This window comes from Trachemys scripta, chromosome 4 (genome assembly GCF_013100865.1).
Source record: "Trachemys scripta elegans isolate TJP31775 chromosome 4, CAS_Tse_1.0, whole genome shotgun sequence".
In the NCBI taxonomy this organism is placed as follows: Eukaryota; Metazoa; Chordata; order Testudines; family Emydidae; genus Trachemys; species Trachemys scripta.
In genome coordinates, this window is record NC_048301.1 from 62,986,186 (window position 1) to 63,010,174 (window position 23,989).

At 45.6% G+C, this 23,989-nt stretch overlaps 1 protein-coding gene across 4 annotated transcripts in view; it reads left to right on the forward strand.

Annotated features, from left to right (window-relative positions):
• STARD9 (StAR related lipid transfer domain containing 9) overlaps positions 1 to 23,989 on the forward strand; it is a 185,864-nt gene that overhangs the window by 89,664 nt on the left and 72,211 nt on the right. For all 4 annotated transcript variants that reach the window (XR_004645546.1, XM_034769183.1, XM_034769182.1 and 1 more), the window contains exons 8-16: positions 1,260 to 1,329; positions 12,502 to 12,574; positions 13,481 to 13,548; positions 15,617 to 15,714; positions 16,131 to 16,328; positions 16,702 to 16,799; positions 17,010 to 17,087; positions 17,963 to 18,037; positions 19,820 to 19,999. Coding sequence is in view for 3 of the 4 variants with exons in the window: in XM_034769183.1 (XP_034625074.1) it covers positions 1,260 to 1,329; positions 12,502 to 12,574; positions 13,481 to 13,548; positions 15,617 to 15,714; positions 16,131 to 16,328; positions 16,702 to 16,799; positions 17,010 to 17,087; positions 17,963 to 18,037; positions 19,820 to 19,999 (938 nt within the window). In the remaining variant the exon portion in view is untranslated. The remainder of the gene's footprint in view (positions 1 to 1,259; positions 1,330 to 12,501; positions 12,575 to 13,480; positions 13,549 to 15,616; positions 15,715 to 16,130; positions 16,329 to 16,701; positions 16,800 to 17,009; positions 17,088 to 17,962; positions 18,038 to 19,819; positions 20,000 to 23,989) is intronic.

The window sequence follows — 23,989 nt, forward strand, 5'->3', positions numbered from 1 at the left end:
GGGGGGGGGGGGGGGGGGGGGGGGGGGGGGGGGGGGGGGGGGGGGGCACTGTGGCTCCGCCGGGGAGCACTGTAGCATGTATGCAGCAGTGTGTCGGGCGCTGTGCGGAACCAGACATGCTGGTCTGAGTGGCACGGTAAGAGGGCTGGGGGATTGGATGGGGTGGAGGTTCGGGGGGGCAGTCAAGGGCAGGGAGAAGGGGGGGTTAGATGGGTCAGAGGTTGGGGGGGCAGTCAGGGGACAGGCAGCGGTTGGATAGGCATGGGAGTCCTGGAGGTTTATCAGGGGACAGATAGGGGGTGGGGTCCTAGAGGGGAAGTTGGGGCGGTCTCAGGAGGGGGCAGCTGGAGACAAGGAGAAGGGAGGCTTAGATAGGGGGTGGGGTCCTGGGGGGCAGTTAGGGGCAGGGATCCCGGGAGGGGGTGATCAGGGGACAGGGAGCAGGAGGGGTTGGATGGGTTGGGGTTTCTGTGGGGGGCAGTCGGAGGGAGTGGATGGGGGCAGGGTGGGGCTACCCTCCCTCCCTGTGGAGTGTCCTGCTTTTTTAATGTTAAAATATGGTATCCCTACCTTCATAGTGCAGCTCTTCATTCATAGCAAACTGCAGCATGAGGTCTCAGCTACCTCACTCCCTCCCCCTCTTTCCTGTTCGTAGTGACCAAGGGAATGCTGGGAAATGTAGTTCTTTCCCTGCTCCAGGGCTGGCTCTATAGGCAGGGAGCTAACCAAGGAACTACAGCTCCCAGGGCCCCCTGTTGGTTCTCAGCTCCCAGGTTGGATCCCTGCCGCCCCTGCAAATGGGCTGCCCCAAGCACGTGCTTGCTTTGCTGGTGCCTAGAGCCGCCCCTGACTTTAACTATGATTGTGTAGTTGAAGTGACAAAAAATCACCTCATGTAGATGCAGCTATATTGGTATAAAAATGTTTATGCCACTCTAAATTATTCCCATATGGGAAGAGGAATAAACTAGACTGGTATAAGACATTTTTATACCAATATAACTGCATCCACACTAGGGGTTGTACCAGTATGACTAGTTTGGTTTCAAAACAAAAACCCCACTGCTAATCAAAATAGTTAATACTGATACAAAATTTGTGTGTAGACCAGGTCTAAGTCTCAGACCGAATGTTTGTACTCCCCAGTTGTGGTAGTAACCCTATTGCATAGTTGAACCAAGAGACGAGAGTGAAACAATATTTCCTGAGTAAAACCTGTTTTTTAACGGTCTCTCTTTCACTTTTTAAACCTCTGACAGGATTGTCTCAGCATTTAGTTACAGACTACAAAGAAGTCATAGGACTTCTGGAAGAAGGAATAGCCAACAGGTATTTTTTTTAATCAACCTGTTTTCTGTTTCTCCTGTTTTTCCCAGTTTTGATAGCACAACTACTGATTTTTCTGACAATGTTACATGTTTGCCATTTAACTTTAAACAGAAATGAAGAATGATCTATGCGATGACATCAGGTTTCCAAATTAGTCTCCGAAAAAAACATTATATATCATCACGGAGCTCTTAAATGGTTGTTACAAGGGCTCATTAAAAGATTCTTTGCATAGATATTACTACAAAACTGATTGTATCCTGACTTACACATAGTATACGTATAATATTACTTTGATATAGGATCAAAAGTGAACCACAGCATTGGCCTACTAAACCCAGGGTTGTGAGTTCAATCCTTGAGGGGCCCACTTAGGGATCTGGGGCAAAAATCTGTCTGGGGATTGGTCCTGCTTTGAGCAGGGGGTTGGACTAGATGACCTCCTGAGGTCCCTTCCAACCTTGATATTCTATGATTCTATGATCTGTATGCTCCACATACTCCATTCTTCAGATGGTATAGTTTTCAATTCAGTTTCAGCATAGCTTAGTTTGTGACTACTGAAATCACAACACAGTCGTGCTTTACTACAAACTGTTTGATGTATGTTTATCATGTGATTCAGACTGACCCAGGGTAGAACTATTGTAAAAACAGGCCAGAAGCCATTTGTACCATCCTTTCCTATGGGAAAGACCTAATAAAAATAGCAGAAACTTAAAATTATGTTGGGTTAATTTCTTTAATATAAAGGAACACATTTTCAAGGATCCTTAAACTAGCCTCTAAAATTATGATGCAGTGTTTGTACACAAATCAAGCAGATTGGTGTAATTACCTGATTTGGGAGCAAACACTGGAACTTTTGCATGCACAAAAAATAGTCATAGCAACCATTGCAAGCAAAACTGTAGGTGCACAGAATCGTGTCTGCAAAAATCCTAGGTGTATAAAAATGCACCCACAATTTCTTGCTGAAATGTTTCCATAACCTTAGGGTGAATTTCACCTCTGTGCAGAGACCACAGCTAGCCTATACACCACATAAATTGTATTTTGAGGGTTTAATTGGTGTCTAGGCTAGGAGAGGGTTCTTTGCATGCAGCTGTTTTTCACCCATAGTGCATAAATAAAACAAAGCTAAGTATTTTTGGTTTTTGCACAGGATTTTTATTTATTTATTGGGTGGGATGGAGTGGATAAAGTAAGGTTTGGTTAATATTCTTACTTCAACTTACTGAAGTCAGTGTTTTATTAAAGTTAATTGGGCCTGGATCCAACCACAGGGCCCCCATACAGCACAAAAGTGCTTGTGACTCTCATATGTTTCCTATTTGATTCTGATGCATAAACTTTCCTTTCTGAATTTAGTGAATACTCACAAACTATTAGTAAACAGACACTGCATATAACAGTTCTGTTTTTATTTTAAAAATATTTTAAACTTTTATGCAAACCTCACAACGTACTGTATGGAAAAAAATTAGGGAGATTATCATCCCAGTTAAATTCATGACCCGGAGAGTTATTTTTAATCCAATGATTTCGCTCTCCTCAGGTAGCATTAAGGTGGGTAAAAGGAATGTAGTTTGCAAACTTACAAATGCAGATCATGGTTTCAATATGAATATAAATCCAAACTATTCCCATTAAGGTAGAGAGGGGCTAGGGGTTCCCACAACAAAATTTTTGGTGGCCTCAGAGTGTGGCCACCAACTTTTGCTGGTGGCCGCTCTGACAAACCCATCTCTTTGTCCATGCCTCCTATGGCCCTTCATTGAGAGCCCACTCTGGGGAAGGTGGGTCAGGAACTCACCATCGTCCGCCTGGGGAGTCCCAGGCTCACCATGCCCCAGCTGGGCGGGAGCGGGGGTGCTTCCCAGGGAGTGCCCTGGAGACTGAACACCACATTTGCCTCCGCTGATGAGAGCTGCCTCCAGCACCATGAACTTTGGCCCCATGTGTCTCCAGAGACACTGCCCGGAGCCCCCAAGGAGCTGCATGGTGCAGGGCGCCAGTCTCTGCTGGCGGTGCAAGCGCAAACAACAAGGTGACGCATCTCACTACCCTTGGTAAAAGCTATTCAGGCGCAACAGCTGGGCTCTGCAGGGAAGGGCTTTGGTCCCCCCAGTATCAACTAGGGTTGCCAACACTCCAGGATTGGCCTGGAGTCTCCCAGAATTGGCATTGATCTTCCAGTGACTATTGAAAGCAATCCGGGAGATTTTAATAGGATATTTTAAGAAAATGATATTGTCATGTTGGGGTGGGGGGAATCTCTCGGAATAGCTTCAGTCAGAGTTGGCAACCCTAATCTCCACCCATGCTTTGGAGGTTGTTGTGGCCATAAAAAAAATCCACTGGTGGCCGCATTTGAGAAACACTGGGCTAGAACGTCAAGGACATTGCACACATTTTAAGCATTGTAAACAAAAAATTTTAAAAAGTATATTACTAAGGAAAAGAATGTGCAGTGGAATTTAATTTTGCCACTCAAGACTTGTAGTGATCATTAGATATCATTTCATGATCAAAAGGGAGTTTCCCAAATAGATCTTCAATGAAATTCCATTGTACGTATTTATCAATGCAATCAGAGCATAGTCTCACCATTGCAGAAACACAAGTAAAACATTGTACTAATAATTGTACTAATAAATGTATTAATAAATTGTACTAATAAAAATGTAACCTGAATGCAAAAGAGAAAATTTAGTGCTAAATTTAAAAAATAAAACAACTAAAATTGCCTGTCAAAAAAATTAAAGGTAACAATAAGCTTATCTAAAGTCCTAAATATCTAAAATGCAATTTATAAAGTAATCAGCAGTAAAACATAATGTTCTTCTTCGAATGGTTGTTCACGTCCATTCCAATTAGGTGTGCGCGCTGCATGCACGCACGTAGGAAACTTTTCCCTTAGCAGCTCCTGTTGGGATAACAGGGGAGCCCCCAAGAGTGGCGCCCTTATGACGGTGTATATATTAGCCTGCCGGCCCAACCCCCCTTCAGTTCCTTCTTGCCGTCCGTGGCGGCGTTGGAACATTCTCTCTCGCTTGCAAGTGATCCCTTAGCCTTTCAGTCTTCTAGTTCGAGTTGTTCTTAGATAGTTATCAGTTAGTTAAATACCATTGTATTCAGGTGTCTGGAAGCTAGTTCCAGCACCAGCCTTGGGCTGTTGGGCATGCTGCAAGCCCAGGGTTTCAAAGCTTGCGCCATGTGCCGCAAGTCTATGCCTAACAGCGACCCCCACGACTCCTGTCTCCAGTGTCTGGGAGAGTCTCATCAGGCAGAGCGCTGCAAAATCTGCCAGGCTTTCAAGCCGCGCACTAAGAAAGAAAGAGACTTTCGCCTTAAGCAGTTGCTCATGGAGGCCGCGTTACAACCACAGGCCTCATACCTACTGGCACCAGCCCCAGCTTCCTCGGTGTGAAGTGCCCCGGCATCCGTGTGTGACTTGGCACCGCCCAGGCACTGTAAAACACTGGCACCGAGACGGGATGACCAACCTCGGCGCCAGTCGACCTCTCTGGCACCAACTAAGCATCCTAAGAAAGGGGAAAGAGGGCTCTTTCCTCAATGAGCTACTAAACTGCTTAAAGAAGCTCCCAGCACGTAAAGACAGATTGCGGGCCCGAGCCAAGAACTGGCACCGTCGATTTCGGTGCCACAGGCCCCGTTGAGTCCGGTACCCAGAGGATTCTGTGCCGACAAATGTCTGGAGGAGGTCCTCGAACACCCCTCCAAGCCCAACACTTTCGAGGCAGCGAAAGACCTCATTGAGTTGTTGGCGCCAAACCCCCTCCCATGCAGGGAGAAACCTCCGGCACCACCCAAAAGGGTGCCAGCCGGAGGGAAGCTGGCAATAGTGTGCCGCTCGAGGTCACCATCTCGGCACCGCTCCCGTTAGAGCTCGGCGTCCTGCTATTCCCCGGCACCCACGACCCAGCATAAGGTTACGGCACCGGAGGCGAACCTGCCAGTGGCGCCCATGGCGACTGCTTGCCGGTCCGTTGGTCGCCTGGCACCAGAGTACGACAACCTCACCGGCACTGAGTGCAAGACACTGGTCCTGGTCCCGAGACTCCCGGTACTGTTCACGGTCCCGGCCAGCCAGGCACCACTCCCCGGCACCCTGTGGCCGCTCAACGTTCGGCACCACCCTGGTCCTCTCTGTCGGCATCCTCCGACTCCAAGGCCGACTCTGGTCACTCTAGCTACAGCAGACATCGAACCATAGCCAGCAAAGAATCCCAACCAGCATGGCAGCCACACTGGCCTCCTCCAGGCCAGTGGCCCTTCTGGACTCCATGGGCCTACCACCAGCAACAGGGTATCTCCTCCAGAGCCTTTAGGTCCGGGCAATCTATGCAACGCCATTCCAGGTCGCCACACAGGCACGCATCAAGGACAAGGGAGGCCACTCTCTCTCCAGGCTGCCCCCAGACCCCCAAGAGCAACTGGCGCTCTCAGGCCCAATACCTGAGGCAGTGCCAAGCACTGCAACACCCCAAGAGATGTCAGCCCCGCAGGGCCCTGAAGTGACCTAGGCATATGGGGACACACAGGAGGCTCTAGATGAGGGCAACCTACAGCACCTCACTTCCTCCTCTTCCCCAGACAAGGCGGTGGCAGGCACATCAGTCTCAGGACCACCACCGATTGACCGCAGGGCTCACCAGGAGCTACTCTGCAGGATCACCCTCAATTTGGGCTCCAGGCGGAAGAAACGGTTGAGCAGGAGGATCCAATGGTGGACATCCTGATGCCCGAGGGTCCCTCCAGGGTCGCGCTCCCTCTCATAAAGACCATACAGACGAATTACAACACTATATGGAAGACCCTGGCCTCCATCATGCCGACGGCCAGGGGGGTAGAAAGGAAATACTTTGCTCCTTCCCAGGGCTATGAGTTCCTGTTCTGACATCCGACTCCCTGTTTTTTTAAACGTAGTTGTTTCAGCAGTCAATTAAAAGGAATGACAGGGCCAACAAGCCTCGGCCCCAAAAGCCAAGGAGGCCAAGTGTTCGGACCTCTTTGGTAGGAAGGTCTACTCCTCCGGGGGCCTCCAGCTACGCATAGCCATCCAGCAGGTGATCCTTAATAGACATAACTTTAACTCTTGGATGGCCATGTCCAAGTTTAAGGATCGCCTGCCCCAGGACTCTCACTCTGAGTTTGCGGCTTTAATTGAGGAAGGAAAGGTGGTGGCTAAGACTTCGCTACAAGCCTCCTTCGATTCAGCTGACTCTGCGGCCAGAACCATTGCCTTGGGGGTAGCCATGCGATGCTCAGCATGGCTCCAGGCATCGGGCCTCCCTCCAGAGGTCCAGAATACCCTCCAAGACCTTCCCTTCGAGAGCTCAGGCCTTTTCTCAGAGCAAACAGACTCCATGCTGCATGGCCTTAAGGATTCTAGGGCCACCCTGAAGTCGCTAGGGATGCATATGCCGGCAACCCAGAGAAAGCCCTTCAGGCCTCAGCCTCCACAGCAGAGGGAGTATCAACCCCTCTCCAGGCAGGAGCCGCATCGCAGGCAGGACAGAAATAACAGGCGTGACAGCAGAATCACGTGCCTAACCAAGGCCAGAATAAACCCCAGCCTGGAAACAAGCAAGGGTTTTCAAGGCGCGCCTGAGGACTATGTACCAACCCAGTTCCCGGATCCATCCCCACGGTTTTTAAACCGGCTATCCCACTTCTACCATGCGTGGTCCCATATAACATCGGACCGCTGGGTCCTACGCACGGTACAGGTGGGATATTCTCTCCAGTTCTCCTCCTTCCCTCCCTCCCATCCACCTTCCCCGTCCCTCTTCAGGGACCCCTCTCACGAGCAACTCCTTATGCAGGAGGTTCGTTCGCTCCTCGAGATAGGTGCGGTGGAGGAGGTTCCATAGGAGCTAAGGGGAAAGGGGTTTTACTCCCGTTACTTTCTAATCCCCAAGGCAAAGGGGGGTTTTCAACCCATTTTAGACCTTCGTGGACTCAACAAATTTATGGTCAAACTCCAGTTCTAAGCACTATCATTCCATCTTTGGATCCAGGGGGTTGATACGCTGCCCTTGACATGAAAGATGCATACTTCCATATTGCCATTCATCTGGCGCACCGACACTTCCTCCGGTTTGTCGTAAACCAATATCACTACCAGTTCACTGTTCTCCCGTTCAGCCTGTCCACAGCCTCCCGAGTGTTCACGAAAAGCATGGTGGTGGTGGTGGCCTTCCTGCGGAAAAGGCAAATTTGAGTGTACCTGTACCTTGATGACTGGCTACTCATTCGAAGGACGAGGTCCAGTCCCAGGTGACGATTGTCATGGACACGTTTCACAGACTGGGGCTCTTCCTCAATGTACCCAAATCATCAGTCAGACCTACCCAAAGGATAGTTTATAGGGGCAGTCCTGGACTCGGTACGGGTGAAAGCGAGCCTTCCGGAGGTTCCAAGCCATAGAGCAGATTGTCAAATCAATGCTTCAATATCTCAATGCCTGCAGCTAAAAAGGCATATGGCAGCACGTACGTGGTCAATCATTCCCAACTGAGACTCAGGCCCATGCAAGCGTGGCTCGCACTGTCTTACCGTCCATACCGAGACCCTCTGGACCTTGTGGTGATGATCCTGGGACAGGTTCTAGAATCCCTGCGCTGGTGGCTGGACTGACCCGTGGTCTGTGCAGGGGTCCCCTTCGCCAAGCCCCAACCTTCTCTGACCTTAGTAATAGACGCGACAGATCTGGGCTGGGGCGCACACTTAGGGGCTCTGAGGACACAAGGCTTGTGGTTGAGGGACAAGATACCTCTCCATATCAACCTGAAGTAGCTCAGGGCAGTTCGTCTGGCCTGCCAAACGTTTCATGCCACTTTGCAAGGTCACAGCGTGACAGTCCTGACAGACAACACCACCGCCATGTTCTATATAAACAAACAAGGCGGAGCTTGCTCCTGGCCTCTCTGCTCTTCTTCTCTGGGACTTCTGTATAGCCTGATCCATTCAGCTCGAAGCATCCTACCTTCCAGGAGTACGGAACGAGTTGGCGGATCGCCTCAGCAGGTCATACCACATGCACGAGTGGTCAATCAGCTCGGACATCATACAGTCAGTCTTCCAAAAGTGGGGTTATCCCCAAGTAGACCTCTTTGCCACCAAGAGCAACAGACAGTGCCCTCAGTTCTGTTCATTCCAATACCACAGTCTGGACTCCATTGCCAATGCGTTCTTAATAACATGGGGCAAGGATCTGAAATATGCCTTCCCTCCTATCCCGCTAGTCCACCGGGTCCTCCTCAAAATTCGCAGAGACAAGGCAACGGGAATCATGATCGCCCCGTCTTGGCCCCAACAGCATTGGTATTCAACCCTGCTGGAACTGTCCATAGATGCCCCGATTGCCCTGCCCCTCCACCTGGATCTGATCACGCAGGACCAAGGGCGCCTCCGTCACCCGAACCTGCAATCTCTACATCTCATGGCATGGAAACTCCATGGCTAAATCCATGGAGAGCCAGTCGATGAGACAAATTCTCTCAGTCGATGAGACAAATTCTCTCAGTCGATGAGACAAATTCTCCTCGGCAGTAGGAAACCTTCCACTAGGGCTACCTACCTGGCGAAATGGAAAAGGTTTTCCTGTTGGTGTGAACCCAAGCACCTTCAACCACTCCAGGCTCCCATCCAAGTTATTTTAGACTACTTCCTACACCTTAAGCATCAGGGTCTATCCCTTTCCTCCATCAGAGTATACCTGGCAGCCATTTCAGCTTTCCATCCAGGGGAGTCTGGGCACTCGGTGTTTTCTAATCACATCATGGGGCGATTCCTCAAAGCGCTGGAGAGGGTGTTCCTGTATTCTTGCCCACCAGTCCCAACCTGGAACCTGAACCTGGTCCTCTACAAACTCATGAGCCCACCATTTGAGCCCCTGGCCACTTGTTCCTCCTCTACCTTTCTTGGAAGGTGGCGTTCCTGGTGCCATTACATCGGCAAGGAGGGTATCCGAGCTGAGAGCCCTCACCTCCGAACCACCTTGCACGGTGTTTCATAAGGACAAGGTGCAGCTTAGATCACACTCCAAATTTCTCCCCAAGGTGGTCTCCCAATTCCACATGGGTCAGGACATTTGCTTACCGGTGTTCTTTCCAAAACCACACGAGCCCGAGACACTGCAGCATACACACGCTGGGATGTCCGGAGAGCCTTGGCGTTCTACACAGAGCACACAAAAACTTTCCGCAAGTCGACTCAATTTTTCGTCGCCATAGCTGAGAGAATGAAGAGCCTTCCTGTCTCTGCGCAACGTATATTGTCCTGGATCACAGACTGCATTCGCATGTGCTATGAGCTGGCCAAGGGCCCAGCCCCAGCGATTACGGCCCATTCAACCAGAGCGCAGGCATCTTCGGCAGCCTTTCTGGCTCAAGTCCCTATCCAGGAGATCTGTAAAGCAGCCACCTGGTCTTCAGTGCACACGTTTACAGCCCACTGTGCTATTAACCAACAGGCCAGAGATGATGCAGCGGTTGGCAGAGCTGTTCTTCAATCAATCGTTCCATGACTCCTACCCTCCTCCAATGGTAAGCTTGGAAGTCACCTAATTGGAATGGACGTGAACAATCACTCGAAGAAGAAAAGATGGTTACTTACTTCTCGTAACTATTGTTCTTTGAGATGTGTTGTTCACGTCCATTACAATACTCACCCCCCTTCCACTCTGTCGGAGTCAACGGCAAGAAGGAACCGAAGAGGGGTCGGGCCGGCAGGGTAATATATACACTGCCATAAGGGTGCCACTCTAGGGGGCTCCCCTGCCGGCCCGACGGGACCTGCTAAGGGAAAAGTTTTTGACGTCCGTGCATGCAGAACGCACATACCTAATTGTAATGGAAGTGAACAACACATCTCAAAGAAAACAGTTCTGAGCGGTAAGTAACCGTCTTTTGCTAAAATATAGCAACTGTCAAAGCCCAGGTCAAAAAAGTTCTCACCTGTTATAAAAAAAAAAAACACCAAAAAACAAAACACTTCTTCAAGCTTTCATAGAGAAATAAATATTGCAGTTTAAAAATGTGAGCAACTTAAATACGTCAGCTACTCGTAACTTGCAATTAAAAAAAAATCCTTCAAAAGTATAAAACCAATTAAAATTCAAAAGCTCAGAAAGCAAAGCTAAGCCAAGCAACTTTAAAATATTTTAGTCTCTCATAATAAACTATTTACAACATAACAAAACCCCCACAAAATTAAAAACAATAAGAAAATGTATGAATATAATAAATTAGCTTTAAAAAAATCCACTAAAAATCCATCTAAATCTTCAATTAAAAAATGCAAAGCTAACACACATACTTTTTGGGCAGCAGCCATCATCTTGTGGCAGTCTTAACTTTATGCAGTGTAGTTGTAGCCATGTTGGCCTGAGGACATTAGAGAAGGTGGATGAGGTAATAATATCTTTTATTGGATCAACTTCTGTTGGTGATAGAGACAAGCTTTTGAGGGTCTGAATGTCTGACTTTTGAAGATTTGAAGAAGAGCTCTGAGTGGTTCAAAAACTTGTTTCTCTCCAACAAATCTGGTCCAACAAGATTTTTACCTCACCCATCTTGTCAGTCTTAACTTCGTTAGTTAACCCTTTGAGTGTCTCAATGCTTTTACAAAGTTAAAACATTAAAAAAAAATTAATTATAAATATTAAATATAAATTAATAAGTAAAAACCAACATACTAAAAAACCCATCCCCTTTTCATTAATAAAACAGCTAAAAAAGCTACAAAAATATTCATATATAATTAAGTAAATGTAACTAATGTAATATTATAATGAAGGCTCTATTTGATCACTTAGCCTCATTTGCCTTAGCCACTTAGCTATGAAGGTTGTCTTTCTAGTTGCCATCATTTCAGCTAGAAGAGGAGGTGAACCGGAGGCTCTTTTGGCTGATCCTCCTTGCACGATCTTCCATAGAGACAAAGTTTCCCTGAAATTATACCCAAAATTCACCCCCCAGAGTAATCTTGGAATTTCATCACAGACGACTCACTTACCTGTGTTCTTCCTGAAGTTATGTGCCACCACTGAGATTAGGAAACTTCACTCTCTGGATGTTTGTCATGCCCAGGCATTCCACCTGCAAAGGACAGAATCCTTTAGGAAACCACCTAGACTATTTGAATCCTTTGTGAAATGTATGAGAGGGGAAGAGATCTCTTCTCAGAGACTTTTCCAAATGGATTTCAGGGTGCATGTGCTTTGTTATGAGTTATCAGTGACCCCTCCCTTACAAGGTGTTAGGGCCCACTTAACTAGACCTGAGGCTGCAGCAGTAGTCTCACTTCAAGATGTCTCTCTCCTGGAAATCTGTAAGGCAGCATCATAGGGCTCTGTTCACATTTTTGCAAGACTTAATATCCTGGTTCAAGCTTCTACAGCTGATGCATTCTTTGGAAGAGCAGCCCTCTATCATTGATCCAGCACGGTTCCTTACACCCTCCTTCTCAACAGATATTGCTCGTGAATCACCACAGTGAAATACGAATAGGGACCATCGCTTAAAGAAGAAAGGAAGACTTACCTTGTGCAGTAACTGGAACTCTTTGATATGTGTGGTCCCTATTTGTATTCTACTATGCGTCCTCCTTCTCCTCTTATGGCTATTTGTGGTAGAAAGGTAACTGGAGAGGCAATTGGTCTGCACCTCCCCTTATGCCCAAGAGGAGGAGCAGGGTGCAGGTGTGGACAGATGGATACTGCTAACAAGAATCTTCCAGTCTCAAGCACCTGGAGCACATGCACACCTCACACTGGAACAGACATAGGGATCACACATCTTGAAGAACACCAGTTACTGTACAGGTGAGTAACCTTGCTTTATACTTTCAAGCTGCAATCAGCTCTTATTTAACACCATAAATATGTACCTGAAGGCTGTGCTAATTTATGTCCCTCGACTGCCCCCGGATCAAAATGCAAAGGCGGATTTAATTCACCTTTGCCCTCCACCTTCTCATGTGCTGTACTGGGCACAGTTTGGCCAGATCTAAGAATCTGGCCACTGTATTTAAAGCTACAATTCTTTAGTCTTAGCCTTCGTTAATCAGTTGAATCTTGTATTTGTACTTCAGAAACATGAACTGTCACAACTGAACTTTTTTTGTGCACTTTTTGTGTAGAATCACAGCAGCTACGCATGTTCACGATGCCAGCAGCAGATCCCATGCCATCTTCACCATTCAATACACTCAGGTTAGCTAAAAATTCCAATCTCCTTTTTTTCCCCCTCCCAAAGAACATTGTTTAGCATACTGTACAGAGTTTGTTCTACTTTCAGTAACTTCGGTAGAAATTATGCTACTTAATTCCTTTGGATTGTACGCCAAATTTTGTTCCACTTCCTACACCAACTTGAAAGCTTTGTACTTGTTGAAGTTACCTTGTTTCCTTGTGCCATCTTATGGTTATGAGTGAAGCCAAAGGCTCCTTGTGAAAGGAAAAAAAATTAAATTGAAAACTGATCTTTATATTGCAATACCACTCCAACAATGCTGTGAAAATTCATGTGTGGTAATGTGTTTGCAGTTTCACTACCTCTTGTACTCTGTAGTTACTACTTACTGATTAGGATCTTAATATAAAGAGTAGCATTTTAATGCCTCCTCTGAATTTTTTGTCTTTCTGGGATTTCTGTATTCATCTCCTAAGCACCTTGGTGCATAGTGTGCTGTATCTGATATAATACATCCTTTTTCTGGGGGACTGTATCCTACACTGTCAGGAAGATGGTCTCAGTGATCTAATAGATCTTTTCCATCTCGCTCTTCTAATATCCTGTAATATTAGAACATTCAAGATATTTTTCAGTAGTTGCACAAAAGAACCTTAGAATATAGTAATAGTGATTTTGTCAGGTCTCAAAGAAAATCTTTTCATACAGTCACAAGGTAGTGAGATTTGCTCAAGAGAGAATGATCATAAGAGTGGGCTTTGCATGTAAGTTAAGAGAACTACTGGGTTGATGTTTTGACTGTACTGTATGGCCCAAGGTCACATAATAAGTAGAAGTGCCAGAAATACAACTCTTCAATAGAACACGTAGCCTCTTGTATTTTCATAAGTTTGAATTGAAAAATTTTGATTTATTTTTCCCTTCAGGCTATACTGGAGAACAATCTCCCCTCTGAAATTGCAAGCAAGATCAACCTGGTGGACCTTGCAGGCAGGTAATAATGAAGTGAGGGGAAAAAGCTCTATTAAAATATTAACTGCTGTGTTCCATACAATTGATGATACTGATGATTTAAAAAAAAGGAAATTACATTTTAAAAAACTGCATTAAAATAATGCGAAGTATGACTTCTGTATATGAAAGCAAGGAGGATATTGAGCTAAAGTTGTCACTCTGTCATGTATCGTTTTGTTTTGGGAGTAGGGTTTCATTGGACCAATATCCATTACGAGCAATGCATTCACCAAAACCATATGCAATAACGGTGAACTAAGACCAGTATTCTTCCCACTACCACACAGCACAGAAGGGAGTAAAAGAGGAAGTTACTCACCTTGTGCAGTAACGAGGGTTTTCAAGATGTGTGTCCAGGGCCGGCTCTAGCTTTTTTTGCTGCCCCAAGCAAAAAAAAAAGGGGCGGCCGGACTGCCGAAACAAAAAAAAAAAAAAACGGCAGCCGCAGGGAGCGTGTGGAGGGCGGTCAAGGCAGCTTGAGGGGAGTGAAGCGCGGTGCCTTGCAGCTGGGCGAGAGGGGCTCCCCCCTCCAGCCTTGGGATGCCTCTCCCGGCCGGGCAGGCGGAGCCCCTGGGGGCTGCAGGAGGTGCTGGCTCAGCCGCTCCTTTAAAGGCGGCTCAGCTGGGCCGGGCTCAGAGCGGCGCGGGAGGCGGAGGCTGGTGCAGGCAGCAGGGAGTGGCACGTCCCGGGGAGCCCAGCGGCACGGTGAGCGGTGGGGATCGCTAGTTCCTGCCTTCCTCCCCAGGCTGGGGTCCGTGCCCCTGCAGGGCTGGGCTGGACTGGCGGAGCGCGGGGAGCCGGCCGGGGGCTCCGGAGCTGCGGACCAGGCTGCCAAAGCAAAAAAAAAAAAAAAAGAACCATGGCAGGGCGACCGGAATGTGCCACCCCAAGATTGGCCGGAATGCCATCCCTTACAATGTGCCGCCCCAGGCACGTGCTTTCTCGTCTGGTGCCTGGAGCCGGCCCTGTGTGTGTCCTGCTGTGGGTGCTCCACGTCAGGGGGCGATGTATCTCTGCACTGCAGAGGGGAGATTTTTGGTAGCAGTGCTTAGTCGGGGCGTGCGTGCGCAGTAGTAGTCTCGCAGTGCCATTGGCACCTCATGTAGCACGTGCACGACCTCAACCGTCCTTGGCTGCAGATGGAGCTCAGTGGCAGTGCTGCCTCTTCGTTTTATTCTCTATAGAAATAATTAGATTAGTTGTAGTTTAGTAAGTCTCGTTTTCTTAGATACTGTTTCTTCCTCCCCCACCCCAACATTATTTAATTGTTCTCTTCTGCCCCCCTCCCCCCTTTCCCTGTTGGGAAACTTCTGTCAGCCGCGATGTCTGGCTCGCCTGACTTTAAACACTGTGACTCTTGCTGTGAGGCAGTGCCGATCTCTGACAGCCACTCGTCATGTGTCTGTTGTTTGGGGGAGACTCATATCCCTCAAAAATGTGCCTACTGTAATAATCTGAAAGCCAGGGCACGGTGTGACCAAGATCTCTGCCTCAAGATGATTTTAATAGAAAAGTCCCTTCAGCCTACTCCTCAAGGACCAAAATCACCAGCAGATGGTTCCCCAAGCAAAACCTCTGCTAATGGGAGTGCTCAGTCTTCCAAAACTTCCAGGAAGCGAGCCACTACTTCCATCATAGGGACACTCAGAAAAAGACGAGGTCCCTGGCAAGGTCACTATCCTTGGTAACTGTGCTAAACAGGGTTGCAGGATGTACTGAGGGAACAAGAAAGTATGTTCTATGTTCCTCCACCACAAGCCACTTGCAGCGCCATTGTTCTGTCTCTATCTCAGCTGAGCTCTGCATTTGAAAAGGATACATGTGGATGTGGTGAGAGTGGAACTTTGAAGTGCTGCCCTTTAAGAAGTACCATAAAAGGAATGTATTTTATATAAAATGCCCAAAGCATATACTGTTTACTTCTGAGGCTTGAATTCATCGTTCTTGAACCTGAGGAGAACATGTTCTCGTTCAGGCCCGCCCTGGCATGTGTTAAATATTAAGTATAGTCACACAGTTTGTATTTTTTTTCCTGATGTGTGTCTTAGTGAAAGAGCTGATCCCAGTTATTGCAAAGATCGAATTACAGAAGGTGCCAACATTAACAAGTCATTGGTTACTCTGGGAATTGTCATCTCCACCTTAGGTATGTGTAATAAAATGAATATTTTTTATTTTGAAAGATAGTTATGCACAATGCCACAAGACCCCTTATTGTGTGCTGTATTTGGAAAGTGTGTTAGATTTAGAATACTGAGCTGAGGAGAACAGCTCTGGGGCCCCTTCATGTACTAGTTTGACATTATAGAATAATAGCCATCATTAGAAAAAATGCAGTGACATTTAAACTGATTTCTTAAAAAAGCGTTTTCGAATAAACAATTGATAATGGTTTAAATACTTTGATATCAGAGGACAGCCAGTGTAAAATACAATATTAATGATATTTTTATTATCTCAGCCAATTAGTAATAAAGACACACCAAATGCAGAAGACAAGAAATTACTATCTGAGCCCATTGAAGATAATCCCTCAGAAAATGTCTATTATATTACCTACAGCACAAAACTCTCAGATGTTCAGCAGCTGCCAGAGCATAAACAGCATAACTAGTGAAGGGGACAACCACGTGAGCAGTCACTCTCCAGGCAGTGTCAGCGGAACTAGGCGTCAGGCTTACATCCCGTACCGTGACTCCATCCTCACCTGGCTTCTGAAGGACAGTCTAGGGGGCAACTCCAAGACCATCATGATCGCCAGTGAGTTCAGCTTTCTATTCGCTTTATATGTGGTATGGCGTACTGAAAAATAAGCCACTACTGTGGTGTGAGGTTCATTGCATCATTTGGGTCCTGGTCCTGCAAAGATTTTCATCCATGCTTAATTTCATGCACAGGGAATAATCTTATTGAAGGAAGTCAGTGGAACTAAATTTAAGCTTGAACATGTGTCTTTCTAAGATTGGGGCTTTGATCAGCGTTATTATAGGATGTGTTTATAAATTAAGGGATTCTGATAAGTCATTCTCTGTGGACTTGAGATAAGTCCCTAAAGACATTTTAATTTTTTAATAAATTTACTCTTTTTATAAAAACAGTAATCTCTTTAAATCATTTTTTTCTTCATTTAAAGCCATCTCTCCTGCTAGCTCCAGCTACAATGAGACCATGAGTACTTTGAGATATGCCTCAAATGCCAAAAACATTATTAACAAGCCCCGGGTGAATGAGGTGAGACACGACCTTCTGATTGTATTTAATTTTTACTATGTTTTAAATTTATTCAGCATACCTCCCTCCCCCAATAGAAATTCTGAATTTTATTTTAACGTCCTTTCTTAAGAGTTGTTTTGGAATAACCATCTGTAAGGAAAGTCTTTGTCTTCTTTTACTATATTATTATTTTTAAGTATGATTAATAATTATCTCTCAATGTTTCAGGATGCAAATGTAAAACTGATTAGAGAACTACGAGAGGAAATAGATAGATTAAAAACTATGCTGATGAGCTTTGAACTGGTATGTATGAATTCTTATCTAACTGAACCCTCAGTAATGCTTTTGCTAGCTATATAAACATATTTTTATATATTACACCTTTCTTTACATTTGTTGAATGGGACTAGGAGGGAATGAATCTATTAATTCTTTGAGTGTTTTTATAGTGGTTTTGCACCAGCTGCACCTCTGCCAGAAAGGCTACACTCTCTGGTATTGTTTCTTAATGACCCTTAAGCATAAGCTGTTAAGCAGTTATTAGAAAGGGCCTCCTCTCAATCTCTAGGATGGATAGGCTGACTTGGCTGCCTAGGCAGACCCTACGGTGAAATATACATTCCATTATACAGTACAGGAGCACCAAGCTAGTAACAAAATCAGATACAATATTAATAATTAATAAAGAGCACTCCCACACTTGTCATAGTACTTTTCTAAGAAAGTGATTAATAGGCCTTGAGTAGTTTAGGGTTAGAATGTAGCCTTCACTCCCTGAGAGACGATGGGAACGGACTCTGAGACATAATATACAGCTAGCATTCTTTGTTGTTTTCCTGCATGTTTCCTGCTTCATTTGGACCAGCTGTGAGCTTTAGCACATTTGTGTCACTACTCCTCTTGCAAGTAGAGGCCAAGACTACACTAGCCCTGAGCTTCCCCACACAGAGATGGGGTAGTGCAAAAGCAGTATTAAACTATTCTTCACAGTATCATACAAGCAGTAAGTAACTAGAAGGTATTTTCTGAGTAAATTTGGAGGATAAAATTAAATGTCTGCCTAGATTATCTTTACTTCTCTGGCTTCACTTCTCTGAAATCAGAGTGTTTAACAAAACTTGCCTGCCTGAGTTGTGAGTAAGAAAACACAGAGATGTCTATAATATTTGTTTGTACAGAGAAATTCTAGCCCTTCCTGGAGTGATGACAGAGATGGAAATCTGACAGAATTGGTTCTTCAGAATGAAATGAAGGTGGGTATATTTTATTAGTCTCCCCTCACACACACTTTGATAGGGACACTGACATATTTTTAAACAACAGTGAAAATGTTCCCATATTAATGCTTTCTTGCCTGCTGGTGGAATATTCATATTTTTCAGCAACAGTCATTCGTAAAACTTCCATTCTACTGAATGGCAGGTATAGTGCATTCAATTCACAAAAAGCATTTAAAATGTCATTAATAGTACATGGTATATGTTGTCAGTAGCTACCAGTGTGGTGCTCTGCTCTTGTTCGATGATAACAGTCGGCTGCGTGCATGTTCCCTCTGTGTGCTGCCCCAGTTCTGCGCAGATAGCTGACACAGCAAACCCTGAGAGAACCCCCAAAGACTACAGACTCTAGTAAGGTACGAAGATTTATTGTCAAATGAGCACAGTAATAGTTTCCTATAGACTCTACAGGACATACTACGAATATGTGCCCCCTGGCAATGGACAGTCAGTGGCGGGACACTCCACTGCCCCCTAGGCTGGACAAAGATGTGCACTCCAGGACCTACTTTTATACAGTTACAGGACAGATTACTCTTCCCTACTGACGTATTGAAGTACAGCCCTGTGACTCATTGGGGGCTGTCTCCTCCTTTGATCATGTTGTTTCAAAGAGATCTATCCATCATGATGTCCTTTTGACCCTGTCTTTAAGATGCACCTGCTTCTAGCAGCCCTCTTCTTGCCAACTTCTGTGAGTGGGGCCTGCCGCTGGCTCACAGCCCAGGCTTTTGCTTCGCAATGCCTGGAAGTACTTTGGTTCAGGCTTCAGGCCTCAGACTAGGCCTCTGACACAAGAGGTTATGTTTCAGGGCCTCATCTTACTACAGTATATTTTTCATATCTGTGTAACCTGGCCATTTTAGAGTTTTCTGTAGCACTCATCACTGTAGTAACAATGTGCTTCTCAGGTAAATTAGATGTGTGAGTTGAGGTACCAAGTGGACTTCAAGGAGAGGAGTTTTCTACCCTTCTCTCTGAAGTGGTTAGGAAGACAGAAACAATGAAAAGTGAGAATTTTGTTGTTTGGGGCTGGGAAGGAGGTGGGGGGGGGTCGCATCCTCTCTCCCCTGTCGTAGCCGCCCCTGACCTGGGGTTGGGAAGGAGGAGGGTCTTTCCCTGGCAGCCACAGCCCTGGAACTGGGGAAAGTCACCTCTTTCTCTGTCTGCTGCAGCCCTGCACATCCCAAATTCCCTTCCCCACCTCCTATTCTTACCCCATTGCTGCCTACCCCCTATTCCTCCCAAGGCCACCGCCTCACCTTACATGTGCGTCTTCTCCAGGGTCCAAGTACCTAATTAGTGGAGCCACGCCTGCGTGGCTCCACTAATTAGATGGGTGGCACTTCATTCTCCTGTGTGCGCCAGCGCAGGCGTGCACCTTAGAGGGAACTATCTGCGGACCATCTGAATGGAGCTTGCAGACCACTGGTGGTCCACGGACCACAGTTTGAGAACCTCTGAGCTAAGTCCCAGCTTCCCCTTGGAATGGTGTAACGTGCACCTGCATTTTTGCACACATGAAATACAGGGCAGGTACAATTCTAATTGCATGTCTAGTTATGTGCTTTTCACCTAGAATTGGAAGTACCCAGGTTTGTGCCTACAATTCAGTGAAAGATAGAAATTTTGCAAGAGTAAATTGCATTTGCAAAAGGGAAGCTGTTCTTTTGGAAAAAAATGATTTTTTGAGATATACCTAACTTGCTGTGTAAATAAAATCTTTAGTGTTAACTTCCTTTTCTGACCTTCCTTAAGATTGAACAGCTGACCAAAGACTGGAGCGATAAGTGGACTGACAGGAAAGTCATAATGGAAGAATACAGTGTGGACATCAACAAAGAAAAAGCTGGAGTGACAATAGATACCAATTTACCTCATTTAATGGCAGTGAATGATGATATCCTCAGTACTGGAGTTGTGCTTTATCATCTCAGGGTGAGACATAATCACTTGTTTCATTTTGTCTGACTTTCAATAGGTGTCTTTCCTTTGGGAATAGAGAACCAGATTGTGTGGCATTACAACGGCAATTATCAAACAGCAAAAAGCTGTATTGCAAGTCACACACCAAAAACTCTACAAAAAGACAGTCACGTTGGTAACAGGACAACAATAAAAAACAAAGGGGAAACCATCTGTTCTCCACAATCTGTACAAAACAAGATGCATTCAGCTGAATATTAAGATGACCTTTATCAGTGCATATACAAAACTTATTCAAAAGTGTGTGTGCATGCATGCAAAAGCAAACTAGGTGCCCAGTTGCCCAGATATGCAAGCAAGCAACTGTTTGCACACACAGAATGGGTGCCTGTCACTTTTTGTGGGCTCAGTCACAGTTCAGGGCAACTGCTCCTGTATTCCCCCTCCATGGTCCAGCATGGGCACTCATTCTAGGCTCCAGACTCCACAAACTGTCACCTCTCTTGGACAGAGACCCATGTCTCTCTCCCTCCTGACCAGTTTTTTTTCCAGGCTGCACAGTTCCCTGCCTACATTGTGATATCCCCAGCAATTCAGACTGCCTAAACAAGCCAACATCTGTGTTTTAGCATAATTACCAGCAGTTATAAGCTACCACACAGCCCTTTTTAAGGAGGCACTTCTATTCTTAAGGTGAAAGCATTACAGAAAAAACATATAGAAAAGCATAAAAGTTCTTGTGTGCGTGCTAAAAGCTTTCCAGAGGTTACCCATCAGTTTTATGGCACCTTAGTAGGCCAAAGTCCTTCCCGTTTTTCCCAGGGATTGGAAAATTTGCTGGATCAGAACAAAGGCCCTGAGTCAGTTTGAACTCAGGCTATTTATTCAAAAGTCTCTTCTTTGTCTATGGGTCTCTGCAGAATCAACTTTGAAATACTTTATATGCCCCTGTTCGGGTGGTGGTACTTCTCTGGAGTGAATTTGCCTAATCGCCCTCCACTGTGCTTAGTTTCTGGAAGGCAGTGGTTACCCTCCCCCATGGTATTACATACAATCCCTGGTGCACAATGATGCATAAGAGGGATAGCTCAGTGGTTTGTGCATTGGCCTGCTAAACCCAGGGTTGTGAGTTCAATCCTTGAGGGCGCCACTTAGGAATCTGGGGCAAAATCAGTACTTGGTCCTGCTAATGAAGGCAGGAGGCTGGACTTGACCTTTCAGTTCTATGAGATAGGTATATCTTCTTATATTATAAGATTTCCCTAATTTGTAGAAAATTTGCCATATCTGTCACAGGATTAATTGTTTGTGTCAAAGTATGCATGCAGAAGCTTAAAATTTGGCCAGGTGTTCTAATATAAACATGTTATTACAGCCTTTGCATGGAATGAGTGATGGGTAGTAGCCAGGAGCACCGGAATCTGTATAGAAGTGGGGGTGGGTGGTACCAGTGCCAGAACTGTGGCCCACCACCGGCACCTCCTTTTCTCTCCGAGGCCCTACCCTCTGGCCAGGCTGGAAGCCAGAGCCGGGCTGTGGTAAGAGCCGCCCAGGGAGCCCAGGACTTTGCTTAGGAGTCCTAAGCTCACTGCAAGTCCTCCCAGTAGAAACCACTTTTTAAAATGGGACTTAGGCTTCTAGGTCACTCGGGTCAGATTTTGAAAAGTATTTAGGCACCTAAACCAGCAGATAAGCTTCTGGTGGGACTTTCAACGTGCCTAGCACCTAGCTGGCATTGATTTTTATGATTTCCCATTGAAACCAATGAGAGTTATCTACCTGGCAGCTTTTGAAAATCTCACTAAGCACTTATCTGCATCTTTAGGTGCTTAAATATCTCTAAAAATCTCATCCTTAGGCACTTCTGAAAATTTTACCCAGTCTTTTAGACACCTGGTTTTTTGGCTGCAGCATGCCACTTTGACTGTTTGATGCCACAAGCTAGTACTGGCATGCAGTGATATGGCAAATCTAGCTTGCCTGCTATAGACAAAAAGCCGGTTTGCAACATGCATTTGTTTCACTGACATTTATCTTTATGACACAAAATGCTGCAAACCCTCCTCCTTTTTTAGAATCCTAACTCTTTTTGTGACAGCAAATGTGACTTGGAGATCAGGTCAGCGCAATGATCACAATTATTGATCAGGGCAATGCTTTTTTTCTTTGTGTGACATTGTGGAGAATATTGTCTGGGATAGTTCATCCTTAGAACAGCCTGTCAGGTTATCTGTTAACCTGGTTTTCCAGCACAAACAAAAATGTGTTTGAGGGAAATGTTACTAGCTTTCTTGTCCTTTAATGTTATCTCTGTAGTCTGAATATTTTGCTCTGTAACACTAGTTTTATGTCTCCCTCTCTTTGATTTCAACCATCTAAAACTGAAATTCAAACCCAATCATTATGGTAACTGCAATTGTTATGGTAAACAATGGTGTAGACTTTGAATTGTCATTCAAATTACTTATTTATTATTACATGATTTCTTTTCTTATTAAATGCATTAATCCAGTTGTCAAGTCCAGCGACTGTTCCTGAGAGCTCCCATAAAAGAGTGCTGTATGCTAGAATTCAGTTCAGGAATGGCGTGCAATATCTGTATTAACAATTCCTATGAGCAATGTATTTTTCTTCTTCCTTTTCTAAACTAACTCCTTCATTGTCTTAAACGAGCTTGTGAGCAACAGGCCATTTCAAATGGCTAGAACATTTTGTAGAGGCAAGGTGGGTGAGGTAATATCTTTTATTGGACCAACTTCTGCTGGTGAGAAAGACAAGCTTTTGAGCCACAAAGAGCTCTTCTGAAGCTTGTGTCTCTCACCAATAAAAGATATTACCTCACCCACCTTGTCTCTCTGAGATCCTAGGACCAACACAGTTACAATTGCACCACATAGAACATTTTGTGTCATTCACATACTGAGAATGCAATTATGTTGTTCTACTATGTGTGTTAATTGCCATGGAGGAAGAATATATTGCTCCACTGGAGCAAAAACCTGCTTTAGATGCCTATGAAACCTGCTTCAGAAAACAGAAAAGCACTGTTAGTTTAAAATGTGATTTTGACTTAAAAATAGTATAGCTTTTAACTAGGGCTGTCAATTAACTGCCATTAATGCACAGCACAGTTAATGCGTTAATTTTTTTAATGCATGTTAATCTCAGACTCTCTGGGTAGGAAGGCAGCATGAGCTGCTCCGAAGAACCTGTCTGGTCAGGTGCAGTAACACAAGCCGCCACCAGAGGGCGGGAAGAGGAGGCTACAGAAAGTAAGGTAGTTCTCATCCCTGCGTTTTTAAAGTAAAAACAGGACGGCCAGGGGCTTGCTGGAGCGGCCCCCTGCCTTGCAGGGCTCACCTGAAACGCCCTCCCCATGCCTCCCGGGGCTGGAGCACGATTAATCGCAATTAATTTTTTTAATTGCTTGACGGCCCTACTTTTTAACATCATCAGTGCTGTAGAAGGCATTGGGTCGCACCTCTGGTGGAGTTCCTGAGGAGTTCAAAATTTGTATTAGGTCAGATTACAGTTGCTCAAAGCAACTGTAACTTCAGTTACTCTGGGGATAGGACAACCGAAAAAGTGGCCAGAACTGGCTAAAAAGGGAGCCTGGTCAGGGCAGCCAGTCAGTGCTCTGATTCTGCACCTCCAATCAGCTTTGCATTGATGGAGCTGTGATGGAAATTAAAGCTGCCCCATGCAGAAACCCTACAAAGGCAACAGTATAAACAGTGCTTGCACTCCACAGGGGTAAATTACCCATGAGGCACAAGGGGTATAATTGGTGCAAGGAGGTATAACTTACCCCTTTCTCTGCCAACTTTTTTTATATTTGACCCCTGATTGTAGTTGCAAGACAGTTTAGGTCAGTATGTTATTGTTCAAGGAGTCCTGCATTTAATGGCCACGCCTTCCATGCACAGTGTTCTTTGTGGAACAAATTCAGATACCAAAGACCAAATTTTTAAATTACCTTCTATATATGAGCCTGCAAATACT